The sequence below is a fragment of the Emys orbicularis genome, chromosome 2 (assembly GCF_028017835.1).
Source record: "Emys orbicularis isolate rEmyOrb1 chromosome 2, rEmyOrb1.hap1, whole genome shotgun sequence".
NCBI classification, from domain to species: Eukaryota; Metazoa; Chordata; order Testudines; family Emydidae; genus Emys; species Emys orbicularis.
In genome coordinates this window covers 178,703,841-178,719,842 of record NC_088684.1, presented here as the reverse complement: position 1 = coordinate 178,719,842, position 16,002 = coordinate 178,703,841, and the positions used below count along the sequence as shown (strand labels likewise).

Here is a 16,002-nt window from a genome sequence, read left to right as displayed (position 1 = left end):
ATAGGGGGCAGGGCCAGGCTGTTTGGGATGCACAGCCTTCCCTACCCTAAAGCTCATTCAGCAGTTTGAGGCTTGCAGAAGAGCCAAGCTGTTAGCTTTTCCATTAGGGCTGCCGTCCACTAGCGTAGTTGGGGGGGAGCAGGGGAAGCGGCCGCTCCCCCACTGAGCACATATCCAAAAGTGGTGCCTTAGGCGCCGACTCGTGGGTGCTCCAAAATTTGGTGGGTGGGTCGCCTCCTCCCCTGAACGCTCCGCCCTGCTCTGCTTCTCCGCCCCCCCCCGCTTCCCGCGAATCAGCTGTTTGCGTGGGAAGCCTGGGAGGGTGGAGAAGCAAGTGGCGGCGCGCTCAGGCCCAGGGAGGCGGAGGCGGAGCAGAGGTGAGCTGGGACGGGGAGCACAGGGCCGGCTCTAACTTTTTTGCCGCTGCCCCAAGCAAAAAAAAAAGCTAGGGGGTGCGGCCGGAGGAGCGAGGCGGAGGGGGCGGCATGGCTGGAGGAGCCAAGGGGGGGTGCAGCACAGCCGGAGGAGCCAAGAGGGGGCGGCGCGGCACGGCTGGAGGAGCAAGGGGGGGTGCAGCACAGCCGCAGCGCGGCCGGAGGAGCCGGGGGGGGCTGCGCAGCCAGAGGAGCCATGGGGGGGGTGGCACAGCCGCAGGAGCCAAGGGGAGGTGGCGGGCGCGGCCGGAGGAGCGAGGGGGGTGCAGCATGGCCGCAGCGCGGCTGGAGGAGCCATGGGGGTGGGTGGCATGGCCGGAGGAGCGAGGGGGGGGCATAGCATGGCCGCAGCGTGGCCGGAGGAGCCAAGGGGGGGGGGGGGCGCGGACAGAGGAGCCAGCCAAGGGGGTGTGTGTGGAGCGGCCGGAGGAGCTGGGGGGGGGGGCGGCTGGAGGAGGAGCCAAGGGGGGTGTGTGGTGTGGCCAGAGGAGGAGCCAAGGGGGTGGCGCCTTTTTTATGTGTTTGCTCCCCCTGCTCTTAGAACCTGGCTACGCCACTGCTGCCGTCCCTTTCACTTCTCAAATGCCAAATTATAGTCTATATTTAACGTCAGTGCCATAGGGAGATTCATGTCAGGGGAGGGTAGCTTCATTTAAAATTAGCCACTGGGGGAGGGATCACATGAGAAGAGCAATATCCTACACCACCTACCTCCTTCCCAACCCTACCAAGGGAGACCGCCCTCCCCTGCATTCCCTGAGGCTTCAGAGGGGTTAATTCAGTGCTTCTCAAATTTTTGTACTGGTGTCCCCTTTCACATAGCAAACCTCTGAGTGCGACCCCCCCCCTTATAAATTAAAAACACTTTTATATATATTTAACACTATTATAAATGCTGGAGGCAAAGCGGGGTTTGAGATAGAGGCTGGCAACTCGCGACCCCCAGTAATAACCTTGTGACCCCTGAGGGTTCCTGACCCCCAGTTTGAGAACCCCTGGGTTAATTTAATTTTAGCACCTTGTGTCCATTCACATGCATGTGCTATTTTGAGCATTTCAATTTTCACAACATAGGCTCATCCCAGATTCTAGAACAAGCTCAAATGCTCAGTTCGTGGAGTATGTACATAAGCTATACTAAAGACAAACCCACAGTAACCGTCTCCAGTTTGTGAGGGACCCCATGGAGCCAGTCTCTAGGAAACAGATAAATGCATGGAGGTTAAGTCCATTAATGGCTATTAGCCAGGATGGGTAAGGAATGGTGTCCCTAGCCTCTGTTTGTCAGAGGGTGGGTGGAGATGGATGGCAGGAGAGAGATCACTTGATCACTGTTAGGTTCACTCCCTCTGGGGCACTTGGCATTGGCCATTGTCGGTAGACAGGATACTGGGCTGGATGGACCTTTGGTCTGACCCGGTACGGCCATTCTTATGTTCTAACCTAAATGAACCCAAAGTTATGGAGACAGATAGGAGTCAAGGAAGCCAGCAGAGTATCAGAAACCTGGAAACATCTCTGACTGATGGGCTCAGGCGTTTGGTCACAAGCTGAGGTGGTTCAAAAGTTTTGGATTTTTTTAAGCAGAATTTTTTTATTGTTTCTTTAAACAATCAAACACAGCAAGCAGCAAATATTTGGCCACACACTTCTGAAACCCCATCCATGTTCAGGTTTTGGCAGACTAATTTCAGATTTTCAATTAAAAAAACCACAACAAATTTTGAAGGAAAGCAGACATTGTCCGTGATTTTTTCTGCTTTTTAAAAACCCCTAGTTTTCGATCCAAAAAAAGTTTTGACGGAAAATATTTGTCCAACCCTTTTAATGAGCTTTAGTGCCTTTTAGCACTAGCTGATGCTGAGAACCAGTGATAGCTTGTAAAGAAGTTTTCTCAAACTGGGTTTGTGCCGAGATGCGGAAGGTTTATTTTTCCCAGGGCCGCCCGGCGGGGGTGGGGGGAACAAGTGGGGCAATTTGCCCCAGGCCCCGCAGGGGACCCCACGAGAATATAGTATTGCAATTTTTTTTATGGAAGGGGCTCCTGAAATTGCTTTGCCCCAGGCCCCCTGAATCCTCTGGGCGGCCCTGCTGCAGCTAGCATGGTCTGCTAACGGCAGGTGACAGACAGCTGGTGGGCTGGATCTGCATGCTGTGAGTAGCAGGCCATGCCCCTTCGGGGAAAGAAGCCTCCTACACCTTCTCTATTCCCTGTCCCAATTTTGCACCAGCACAACATAGGAGAGTCGTTGGCCCAACATTGCCAAGAAGCCTAAGGGCTTGTCTGCCCTTGAAACTCTACATTGGCACAGCTGCAGCAGCACTTCCATGTAGACATACACTATAGCAATGGGAGGGATTCCCCACACCCCTGAGAAACGTAGTTATGCTGATGTAGGATTTCAGTGTAGATCAGCCCTAAGTCAATGCTAATTGCTCCTGCATTCTCCTCTCCAAGTGTGGGAACTGCTATATGAATAAATCACTTCTAGAGACCTTTGTGTCAACAGCTTTGTGGTCCCTCTTGAATCACCAGTGCAAATACTTTCTGACCTAAAAGAGAAATGACTTTTATATGGTTTAGTTTAGACATGTGACAAATCGAGCTCTTAGTAAAACTATCTCACATAGGCTGCATGTGGTGAGTGGTCAGGAAGAACAATTTTCACTGAGCTCCCATCCATCCCTTCTCCAGTCCCTTATTTTAGTGACTTTAAGGCTTGCTTTCCCTCTGCAGGGACCAGGCAATGCAGTAGGTTAGGACTCTATCCCTTCCAGAGAACATTTGACTTAGAAGAAAAGTAGTTTCATACTGTCACCTTAGACCGGGATTTTCAAAAGAGTCCTGGGGAGGTAGGAACCCAAATCCCATTGTTATTAGGCCTCTAAGCACCTTTGAAAATCCCAGACCTATCCCTTAATGGATATTCGTTCATAGTAAAAAAATCATTACACACTTTGGCTCATTTCAGAACTATTAGCATGATGTCCTTTGGAATAGCATGAAACATGCTTTTGGGGCAACCGGGGGAGCATAGTTGTGTGAAGTTAGCACAGGGCTTGTCCCTTGCTAGCTGTACTTTATTTCCTCCTTTTTATTAGCACTAATGTTCCACAAACATTTTTAACAGTTTATATGATGACTTTGTTCGACAACTTAGCGAGGAAAAAAAAAACCTCTACATTATATAATCCTTACTCCTTCATGGAGCAGTTTTTTCTTCTACATGCTGTTTCCACGGGTGTTTTGTCTAATCTGCATGGAGAGCTTTTTATATGGCTGTATCTAATTTATTTATTTACAGCATTGCATGTCCGTCTGAGCCATGTCCTCTCCTTGTTCCCCAAAATGATAACTTTTATGATACAAATCTTTTGAGTCAACTACATTGCCTATAGAGCAGGGCCTTTTTAAGTGCTTGTGAGTGAAAGCTAGTTGTGTGCAGAAAATTGTTCTCAGCTGTTGGCTTAGGCTATGCCCCTGTGGAGTTGGTTCTCTTTCCATTTTTTTTCCTTGTCCAGTTCCATCCTGATAATTAATTTGCGTCAACCTGAATGAGGCTGGAAACTGGCTGTATTATGGATTCTAGTCAAGTAGTTAACAAAGGGAGTTAGTGTCTTCCAATTTCCTTTCCAGATGAAGGAAACATCAGTAAGTCTTCAACTTGGCATACAGTCTCTCTAAAAAGAGTTGTTGCACTGCTGGATTCTTGGTGTTCAACAAGAATGCTGGCATAGTTGGGTTTCATGTGTCAGAAGAAAAGTAGGGTTTGAAAATGTAATGCCTTAACTGTGAGTTTTTAGAATTTCTTTAAATTTCATTATAAGATTTCCAGCTAACAGTCTATGGCTGTTGTTTGAAATTTATTTAGCCCTGTATTCTAACAAGTATGCGTCAGTCATTTGCTTCCTCTGATCCTGAGGAAGTTGCGTTGCAGACTTTCTTTTTCTATGGTCAGATGAGTGACAGCATAATCACAGTTACCTAGTGTATTCTACCTCTCCCTTCTCTGGGCTGCTCTGGTACACCAAACACCTGATGGCATGCCAGGTGTCTTGTGAACTTGAAGGCAGGTACTAGAGACGCTTAGGACGAAATTCTGACTAGACCTTATGTGGTGGGAAGTATGAGAGGGCATCTTGTGGTCCGTGAAATGGCCATAGAGGACTGCAGGCTGTGCACTCTGGGGAGAAAAGGGACTTCACTGTTCCGGGGGACACATGATGTCCCAGAGGATTGGAAGGATGCAGGGCCTAGCCTATGGAGATGGATCAGCATGCAGAAGGGAGCAAGCTTCACCGCAATAAAGGAGTGTAGTAGCAGGCACGCCTTGAGACTCCCCAATACGCCTCATGGCATGGATGGCTCCTTACCACTCAGTGCAGAGTTGCACCCTACGGGCTTGATCAGTATAAAGGTCTGTAGAGGCTGTAGCACCTGGTGCGTTGCAGCATCACTTACCGCACGTCTACTAGAAAGACCTGTACGAGGGGAGTGTTGTCGCTTCCGGGGAGCCCCCCAGGTAAGCCCTGCCCAGAGCCCGCCTCACCCCATCCTGTGCCCCCTCCCACACCCAAACTCTGCTGCTGGGGGGAGGGGGGGGAAGAGCCAGGTAGGGAGCCTGCCGCCTCCACCAACTCCCCCCCCTCAGCACCAGTGGGGGTCCTGGGCCGTGCGCTGCTGCTTGTGCCACCCCAGCAACCACGGGGCCCCAGGCAGCTCCCACCCCCCCAATCAAGCACGCAAAGAGGGCTGGCAGAAAAGAAAGGTTCAATATTACAAATAAATATTGGTTACATTAAGCAAATATGTGGTTTATTTTTGAGAGGAAACAACTCTACATTTCCTAATTTTCTGTGTTTTGTGGGAACTGGTAAATTCTAAGACAGTTTTTGTTTAAAAATGAAATTAGAAAAATGTTACAACTTTTTTTTTTTTAATCGAGCCCAATTCTGCTGCTTTTCTTTACATGGAATAATATCTAACTCTGTTAGTCTACTTATGAAAATCACTAGGATTATTCACGGAGTAAATTACTACTCAGTGTGAGGAAAGGCACCACAAGATATTAAGGAAGTGTACAAAAAAGCGAGTGAGAGAGAGAAGAGGTTTTAGAGGGAGAAGTATAATTAGGGTTACCATATATAACAAATAAAAAAAGAGGACCCTCCACGGGGCCCTGGCCCCGCCCATTTCCCACCCCCAGCCCCGCCCCAACTCCGCCCCTTCCCCGCCCCAACTCCGCCCCCTCCTCCCTCCCACTCCCAGCCACGCGAAAAGGGCTGCCCGAGCGCTACCGGCTTCACGGTTTGCCGGGCAGCCCCCAGACCCTGCGCCCCCGGCCGGCGCTTCCCCAGCGCAGCGGAGCCCGGGAGGGGAAGCGCCCAGCCGGGGGCGCAGGGTCTGGAGGCTGCCCGGCAAACCGTGAAGCCGGTAGCGCTCGGGCTTCGGGCAGCCCCCATGCCTCCGGCCCCTGCGCCCCCGGCCGGGCACTTCCCCTCCCAGGCTCCGGCGGCGCAGGGTCCGGAGGCATGGGGGCTGCCCGAAGCCGGTAGCGCTCGGGCGGCTCGGCTCTTAAACAGAGCCGAAGAGTCAGGGGAGGAGCAGAGCAGCCGCGGGAGGGGAAGTGCCTGGCCGGCATTTTTCCCGGACATGTTCGGCTTTTTGGCAATTCCCCCCGGACGGGGGTTTGATTGCCGAAAAGCCGGACATGTCCGGGAAAAACCGGACGTATGGTAACCCTAAGTATAATGCATACCTCTTCTTCATCTTCACTATAAAATCATTATCATCACCACAATAGAGCAGTATCAACTCTTAGAACTTAAAGCTTCCGCTTATCAGATTGTCCTGTTCTTATTATACATGTTCTGTCATCTACATGCGATATGGAATTTTAGCAGCTTGTCCTCACAGCCAGGGCATGTCGAAACCCATCCCAGACTGTTCAGTTCACACTTCAGAGAGGCAGGCCAGGATTGCTGTCTAGTAGGGGCCATCAGTCAGACATTGTCAGCAGCAGCTGTGTTTCCTTAGAAAAGTTTTGCAATTTCAGCTGTGGTTCACAGCAGTAAAATCAAGTAAAGTATTTTTTTTTTAAAGTGTTAGCGCATTGCTCTGCAACTAAGTCCAGCAGAAAGGAAGCTCCGGAAGTGATTTAAAAAGAGATCACATCTGTTTGCACACTGCTTGCACCCACCACTTCTGCTATGATCTGGTAACTGTCATCTAGGGTGGTTGGGTGTGGTTGGTTTGTTTGGCTTCTTCCTTTAAACTAAAATGTACTTCTTACGAGTGCCAGCTCAGCCAAATGTTTCCTATTTGGGGTTTTGTTTGTTTGTTGTTGCTGTTGTTTTACAAAAGGTTTATTCAAATGTAAAGTAAAATGGTGGCATTTAATATAAAATTACATAGCTCAATACAAAATCAATTCAGGCAGATTAACTAGAAATGCGGTGGTGAGTTCTCTGTATCAGTGTTTCCCAAACTTGGGACGCCACTTGTGTAGGGAAAGCCCCTGGCGGGCCGGGCTGGTTTGTTTACCTTCCGCGTCCGCAGGTCCGGCCTATCGCGGCTCCCACTGGCCGCGGTTCGCTGCTCCAGGCCAATGGGGGCTGCTGGAAGCGGCACGGGCCGAGGGACGTAGCAAAACATGAGTCATTGCTGTTCTGCAGTCAGAGAATTAACTAGGGCCCAACATTGTGCATGTTTGTAGGCCTAACAGCTTTGGCAGCATCAACTGACTTATTACTCTACTTCCTGGAATGTTAAGCAGAGACAACATAGCTGATGGGGGTGGGAGACAAATCTCGGCCCTCTGATGCTTGTTATAAGCAATCTCTGCAAACTATGGTTGTGGGTTTTTTTTTTAAAATAGACTTCAGAGAGAGTGCTTTGCATCTGCAAATTGTGTTTGGAGACCCTGCTTTCAGTATTTTCTGTTCTGCCTTACTTATTACAGATGAATTGACTGGGAAACCAGATACACGAAACCATAAATTAGAGCAGGGTTATTTATTTGATAAACTTTTCCTTGTATACAGAGCGATATTCATCTGTGGTGTCACATAAATTATCATAATTATGTTTAAAAAAACCTTTCTTCTTCGAGAGATGTCCCTGTGGGTGCTCCACTCCAGGTGTTGGTGCGTCCCTGCACCTTCGCTCGGAGATTTTTACAGCAGTACTCGTACCGGTCAAGCACGCGCAGAGCCTGCCCCCCCCTCCCCGAGTGTACTTAATAGTATGCGTGCACGACCGGTCTCCTCAGTTCCTTCTCTACCGTCCCCTGCCTGAGACAGAGCTCAGCAGACTCGTTAGAGAATTTCTTCTCTCCCTTGTTCAACTTTTTTCCCTCTTAGTTTAGCTTACCAGTATTAGTTAGGTACCCTTTTCCCTTCCCTTCTCTTCTCTTAAAAAAACAAAAACAAAAAAACTTATCTAACTTGCCTTTACTCTGCCACCATTTACCCCTCCCCGGAGTGGACATTCCTCTGGATTTCAGAGTTCTCAACACTTGCTTGCGTGGGCGTGCTTGGAGATCTTGAAACTGGAGATAGCACTCTCTTGGTCCAGTGAATCCATCCAGCCAAGGCAACAAGCTGCACAACCCCTCTGAAGATTGTTTTAACCAAATGTCAGCAACCCTGGTTCTTGTTCGATGAGAAGATCACTCTGCCTCTTCTCAGGCCACCCCTTAGAGTCTCTTTGCTGTGCCCCTTCCCGTACAAGTGCTTTCCCAAACCAGGCTAGTGGTTACTCGCACACTGCCTTCACCTCAGGCCCACCTCAGTCAGCTCCAGGAACAGTAACAGTCTCTTCCCTGGCTCCAGTGAAGCCACCAACCACCTCTGAGGCTCTCTGTTTGGTCAAAGCCGCAGCAGGCTCTCAGTAGTAGCTTCTGGCTTCCTGGCAGCAGGTTAGCAGCAGCTCCTGGTATGGACAGAGATCCACAAAAGCAATCTCAGGTCCTCTCCCAAAAATGGAGCCCACCACACGCTCCCCCTGCACTCCCTGGGAGAGGATGACTCTCTCCCTTCCCCAAGGCATTATGGGAGTTGTAATCTCCAAGGTGTGATTGCAGCGTTCAGGATCTTCCCAGTTAAGTTCAGAGGTGTGGAGAGGCAGCTCAAAACTCAGTTAGTACCTGTGGAAGCCACCAAAATACAGCTAGACTCCCTATGACCTGAGTTTGCAAGTCCCCCAGGACACTCTCAATTTATTGATCCTGCAAGTTCTCGATTGGTTCCTGAGGGGTGCAAAGCACCCTCAACTCCCATTTTGAATTCCATCAGTTAACAACTGTCAGGAAGTAATGGTGAATTTGCAGGATTGGCCCCTCATGGCAGAGAAGCAAAATGAAATGGCTGTTGGCCTCCTCAAAGTTGCAGACACAAAAGAACCTGACAGTAAACAGAAGAGCAAATAAACTTTCCATCCTCAACAGCTTACCCCTTCCTCCCCCAAAACAAAGAAAGAAAATAGAGCCAAATTCATCACTTACATAAACTGAAAGCCAGCCTTTGAGGCAGGCAAGTTGGATGCCAACTTTTTTCTCAGCTGATCTGCTTGTATGTGTGTATGCAAGCCAAAAACATTTTCCGCCCTGGGTGGAAAACACCTAGGCCAGCCTTGCTCCATGCACTCCCATAGAGTTTAGTGGAACTACATGGTATATAAGTCAATGATCAGTTAGCCCCATTAAACACAATCTGTTTCATATAAAACCTCTGAGCTCCAACAAACTGCAAGCCTTGTTCTGCCAAGGCTGGGAATAAACAGATCACAGGGCTATAAACATTAACAAAGCACTGTGCAGTGTTACTAACAAATGATAAAACTCTTCACTCAAGACAGAGCTTGCCTGGGTCATTTTTTTTGTTCTAAGGATTTGTGTAGTATAATCAAAGTTTCTTAATTTTATTGCGGGACAAACATGGATTAAAATAGCAGAAGATGGTAAACAGTAAAAACAGGTATTGAAATGTGGTTCTGGTCAGATAGCTCCTGGGGTGGAGGTGAACAGCACAGTTCAGGTGTGTCAGCCAGGGTAGCTTAAAGCTCACATTGTTACCTCCCTGATCCTGGTGCTGGCTTTATGCAGGGCTAGTCCCTGTGAACTGAAGGCTACTCTAACAAATGGCCCCGGGGATTTTAACTGCAGCCAAAGATTGATGTATCACAGGGGTGTCTTGCCATGTCCCCTTTTCCCTAATCTACTTGCAGCAGGGAAAGGGAATGGTGCAGGACTCTCTACCTCAGCTCTGTTCCACCAGAGGATTTCCCTCGCACTGACCCGATCTTCCCTGGTTCACTTACACTGCTTTAGAGCGAGACGATTCTTTCCAGGTGGCCCCAAGCACCTGCACAGCACTGGAGAATCGGGTCTAGTGTCTTTAATAACTCATTCAAAAAATTTAGAAGAGCAGCTGTAGTAATTGACTGTATCAGAAGGTTAACAAGAAAATTGGACCGCATAGATGTTCTCCAAATGGTGCAGGAGCTGTATAGAATTAAAACGCTGGGGTCGGGGATTGACTGCAAAACAGGCAGCATTGAAAAACACACACACAACACAAACTGTACAGCACAGGCACAGTATCGGTAAGTTCAGTGCTTACAATGTGTGTGTGTGTGTATGTGTGTGTGGTGTTACACTTATCCCTGATCAAAAGAATACTGCAGGGGAGTCCTGCTTTGAATTTTGTTGTAGAGTCTCAAGTGGCTCCTTCTTTCCTTCAACTGCCTTTTCTTTGGTGGTGGATGGAGGAACCTTCTTGACTCTCTGTGACTTTTTCCTGACTGACTTCTGGAGTGGACCTGCTGTAATGCTTCCCAGGGTACCCAGGGTTGTGAGGTACCTCGCTGCCACCTGCCCTTAGCATGAGGAAGTTTTGTCTGTGCCTGGTGTGGATGAGCTCCATGACTCCACCAGCCTCTGGCAACACAAGCACTGCCTTCCAGGCCTCCATAGGCTTCACTCTCTCTGTATGGATTAGCAATAGGCACACACCAATCCCTAGTCCTCTGTGCATACCTCTGCAGTGCCCAGCCCTTATTCCACTGAACACTCACAGAACTATCAGGTTGGCTACTCCCAAAGGAATAGTACACAGCAGCTTACTAGTTTCACCTCAGGATCACCACTCCACTTAACACACAGAACTTAGATACATTTATAGTGAAAGCAAGTTTGTCATCAAAGAACGGAGATTCAAATGATAGTAAGAAAGAATACTGGAAACAACTGGTAACATGTAAAACAAAACGATAATATGCTTGGTGCAGCCTATAACACACAAGACGAATAGCCCTGCCTCATACAGGTTAGCTTCCCCTAAGTCCTTTCCCCAGCCTTTTCAACCAGAATGGCTGAGACCCTTTTTCATAAGATCAATACAGCTAGCAGCGTGTCCTCACAGATTGAAGGATACCTGATGTACCTCCATACCCCCAGTTTTGCCCCCCAAAGTTCATTGTCTTTACTCATAAACAGGATAACCCCTGCTGGTTTTGTTTTTTCCTGCAGCACTCGCAGTCTGATTGAAAGACTTCCTTTGTAAGATTCACAATGGTCATCTCCCACCTCCTGTCCGGAGAAGTCTGTCTCAGTGCACACTACCTCTAAGTGACCAGCCTTTAACTACAAGGCTTATGAATATAATTTTCAGTATATATTAATACATTCTGCCCATATATTTCACAATGATTTGATGACCACTGTGACACAGGCTTTCAGCAAAGATTTTATCTGACCTGCTTTGGTGAACCCCTGCGCCCTCTGCCAATGGACATCAAGAGGTTCTTGGATCACACCTGCCATCCAGAGAGGGCCCAATAATTTGAACTGCAAGCCTTTTCATATTTTTCTCTAGCCGAAGTTCATTGAGACAGAGGAAATTGCCTGAAAGATTTCAGGGAAATTAAGTTTTCCCAGTGAGTGCATTACCTTAAAGCTGCTGGTAACTGCTTTATATTGGGACCAAATATTATCATTGCTTTTGATTTATTGCTTTTCTATTTTTTCATGTTTTCCAATTTTGAGGGGTTATAAATTTGCCAGGCTTGGATTACTACTGGGGTTTTTGGTGGGGATGGGGAAGGGGTATCTCTGCTTTAATTGGTGGATAAATTTGCCAGGTGTAATAATAATCACACTGCCCTCTGCTATTTGGACCACAGGGAATAAATAAGACCAGAAATCACCCAGAAATGTGGAAATGGGGGTGGTGGGAGCAGTGCCTTTGTGGCATCCTGTCCACAAATCCCCGAGCAGAAACCCCTCTGTAAAAGACCAGCACTTCATCCTTAACTTATCGTGATCTGTGTAAATAATACAAACAGTGGATAATTTTACTGTACATGCCATCAGCCAACAGGATGAGTTAATCTTTCTGAAACCTCACTTTGGTGCTCATCCTTTTGGGTAGGTTTGTGGTTTTTAATTTTAATTCTCTCTGAAAGTACATCATCCTGTTTAGGGTGTGGCCTTTCATGTCTCTTTCCGCTGCTGTTGCTCATAAAGGGCCTAGGGTTTTCTTCTGTTATAGAAAGCATCCATCAGCATTCTGTTTCTCTTTTCTTGCTCTAGTTCCTTTTATAATGGAATGCTATATTTGATTATGATGGTAACTGGGGAGTGGGGCGGGAAGGCCACTTGTAACTAAGAACTTCTCTTGATTCAAGAAGTAGCTTAAAATTGTTACTCATTCCATGTTTATATGACTCCATTTAAGCATCAACAGTTCTTGCTGAGCTATTAACAGAAGAATCTTGTGGGCAGGGAGATGTGAGTTGCAGTTTGCTGAGTTCACTCTGTCTGTTGCAAATCTACAGCATCATTTCTTTTGTCTTGCAGGAAAGGAAGTAGCTGAAAGATGGTACGCTGAAATAAAAAATTACAGCTTTCAAAATCCGGGGTTTTCTTCTGGGACAGGTGAGCTCAGGCTGGGCACTGCTCCTTCAAAGATGCAGCTCTTACTTTAAAAAGTTGTTAAATCTACTTTCTCACTATTTTTCAAAAATCAGCTTTTAAAAAAAAATTAAGGTGTGTGTGTGTATAAAAGACCAATGTTAGAATTGCTCTCAGGAAAATGACAATAACTGTAAAGATAAAAGGAAACTGTGATTCTGAGCGGAATGAGAAAGTAAACAAAATTTGTATTAGAAACAAAGTAGATATATCTTAAAAAAATTCTACAGTCTTTTTCCTTCAACCATCAGTATTAAAAGGTGTTGGTTTTGAGGACAAATGCACTTTATTTCCCACAAAAAATATCAAAATTGTAATAATAGAAACTATACAGCTGTTTAATTAAAGATACTGTGCTGATGTCTGCCTTGGTTTACCTCTTGTACCATCTAATCCCATTGATGTCAATGAGGTGTTACTTACAGGGCCGGCTCCAGGCACCAGCGAAGGAAGCAGGTGCCTGGGGCGGCCAATGGAAAGGGGCGGCACATCCGGGTCTTCGGCTGCAATTCGGCGGAGGGTCCCTTAGTCCGTCTCGAAGGACCCGCCACCGAATTGCCACCGAAGAATGAAGCGGCGCAGTAGAGCTGCCGCCGAAGTGCCGCCAATTGCGGCTTTATTTATTTTATTTTTTTGCTTCGCCGCTTGAGGCGGCAAAAAAGCAGGAGCCAGCCCTGGTTACCTAGAGTGTAAATTGGGGCCAAATTTTGGCTCCTTAGTTGCCTATTGGCAATTTAGTATGAGATGAAAATACCATTGTTCTTGGAATTGGCAGGAAACAATGAGAGAGATTTCAGAAGTGTTTCATAGGAAAGGTTTCAGAGTAGCAGCCGTGTTAGTCTGTATCCGCAAAAAGAACAGGAGTACTTGTGGCACCTTAGAGACTAACAAATTTATTTCAGCATAAGCTTTCATGGGTTACAGCTCACTTCTTCGGATGCATAGAATGGAACACAGACAGAAGGTATTTATACATACAGAGAACATGAAAAGGTGGAAGTACCCATACCAACTGTAAGACAATTGGTATGGGTACTTCCACCTTTTCATGTTCTCTGTATGTATAAATACCTTCTGTCTGTGTTCCATTCTATGCATCCGAAGAAGTGAGCTGTAGCCCACGAAAGCTTATGCTGAAATAAATTTGTTAGTCTCTAAGGTGCCACAAGTACTCCTGTTCTTTTTTCATAGGAAAGTTTCATTTATCTGTAACTGTGCATAGAGGGAACAGCTGGTGGAGTAGGTTTTGAGAGACCGCTACTCCATAACTGTCATAAGGGACTAGAAAAAAGCCTGGGAAGTTAATGTTTCACTAATGCTATTAACTTATGCTGTGCACCATAGAAACATAATCGGGGTGATCAGAACGTTGAAGCAGGTGGGGAACAATCAGTGGTAGGATGGTTACTTTGTCAGCCATACTGCTGGGAGTGACAGGGCTGGGATCATTGTTGCGCATGGTATGGTGTGTACCCAGGGCCTTGGATCTGGGGCTTTTGTACTTGATGTTCATCCAGGCCTGGTTGTTTTCACATAACTTTTCCTATGTATTTTGGTTTTGGAACAGAGTAAGGAGCTCATGAGTGCAGTGGAGAACCATGTTGGCTGTCTTTCTAAAGACAAACTATTAGATCAGCTGCATTTTCTTTTTCACCCCCTAGGCGTGTTATCCTGTCAGAGAAAGAAACTAACTTAGTTTGGTGTGACTTGTTTTTGCTCAATCACTAGAAATAATTTTTCAGATTTGTTGTCCAAAGTTAATGTGTTTATTTGACCTTTTTCCTCTTAGGTCACTTTACAGCAATGGTTTGGAAGAACACAAAGAAGATGGGAGTTGGAAAAGCCACAGCAAATGATGGCTCCACATTTGTGGTGGCCAGATACGATCCACCTGGAAATGTAGTAAATCCAGGTTTCTATGAAGAAAATGTTCTTCCTCCAAAGAAATAATAAAAAGACAGGTTTTTTTTGGTTAATGAAAAGTGTACTTGTGGACTGAAGACATCTTTAAAATTAAATAAAATCAAATGATAGTCCATGCTTGATACTACCATTCACCTGTCACTACGAAGCAACAACTATGCTACTTGAATGAGTCTGTACAGTAGATCTATACAGCTTCTGAGATATGTTCTTGTTCTGAACTAATTCATTTGAAAAGTACTAAAGCATGGGTATATGCAAACTCCAAGATTTTGATTTTGCCAAACATGTAAAGGGCAAGAATTTATGTGGCTTTTTAATAGTTTGTGTGAACTGTGTGTGGCTTTTTTTTAAAGCAAACAAGTTTGTAACTTTGTAACTTTTTAACTAAAAATATCACCTTGTAATTATCTATCACTGTATTCCAGTTTTCCAGTATTTTTTAATGAGACGCCATCTGTATGTTACTGTTTTAGGATCCAATCCTGCAGTCTTGAGACACGCAACACTCCCTTAGACTTCAATAGGAAGTTACATACGAGTAAGGGCGGTGGGACCAGACCCACCCTCTTCTATGAAGAGAAAAATCTTGTTGAATGCTATCCAAAACACAGCAGGTGAAACCATACAAACCAATCTGCTCTGTAATTAATGTCTAGTACATTGTCAAAGATGTTTATATTCAACTGGTAGATTTTAAGTATTAGTAGCTAAAATAGTTTTTGAATGGACTATATTTCCAATTCAAATAATCTCTTAGATTTTACAGTACTTATGTTGCCTTATTATAATGTACATCAAATTGGAGATAGATATTAAGTGCACATGTCCTGTTTATTTCATTACAGAAAAACAAAATATCCCCCTTTCTTTAGCTTCTTGCACTCTCTCTCTGACTCACTAAATGTTGCCACAAGTTGCGGTTTTAGACCTAATCTAAGGAACTGCTAGTTTACTTACCATCAAAATGTGCTAAACTCTCTCTTAGACATCTATTGCCTGACATAGGTCCAGAGATGGTGCAGATGGCTCGTGCTTCCATGCAGAGGGAATAATACTTAGTACCTGGGCCCCAGAAGAAGAACTTCAGTGGAGCATCTTGGATTTTGCATTTTTGTTCAATGAACTAATATTTGCTTCCAAATGAATATCAGGTACATGCCTCATACTAGAAGATCAATAATGTTCCAGAGTCCTATTCTGTTATCCTCTAGCAAAATCCTATGGGGTTGCATTGGGTATAAATGAGGCAAGACTTTGGTCCACATAGTTTACTTTGAGTTTGGACTAGGCAATAAGAATAATATTTTCCTGTGCAGGATGGATGTGTGAACCAATCCAAGGTTAAATAATTATCTCTTTAAAAACTGGCTGCAGGCATTTCCCCCCCTGATCAAATATAAAAAGGGGATCAGTGTTATCCCAGCACTACAGGGCCAGGTGCTGAAACCCTGACTCCTATTGGGTAGGCCTGTGCTTCATAAGTATTCCTTTTGACTTCAGTGGGATTCTGTAGGTCAGAATCTGGCCCACAGAGAGTACCAGTATGGAAAGGCTTTTTGTTTACACAATTTTGGTATATTGCAATGTTATGGCTTAGTTATATGTCACTGTGGTAGTGTGTTAGATTCCTTTTGCTGTAACCCAAGAATTTAACACACAAAAATGAAAAT

At 45.9% G+C, this 16,002-nt stretch overlaps 1 protein-coding gene across 1 annotated transcript in view; it reads left to right on the top strand.

The window, feature by feature from the left end:
* The window catches only part of GLIPR2 (GLI pathogenesis related 2), a 41,995-nt gene extending 27,255 nt beyond the window's left edge, over positions 1 to 14,740 (top strand). The window contains exons 4-5 of the mRNA XM_065398283.1: positions 12,293 to 12,370; positions 14,196 to 14,740. Of these exons, the coding sequence (XP_065254355.1) occupies positions 12,293 to 12,370; positions 14,196 to 14,356 (239 nt within the window). The 3' untranslated portion in view covers positions 14,357 to 14,740. The remainder of the gene's footprint in view (positions 1 to 12,292; positions 12,371 to 14,195) is intronic.
* Positions 14,741 to 16,002: the final 1,262 nt, after the last annotated feature.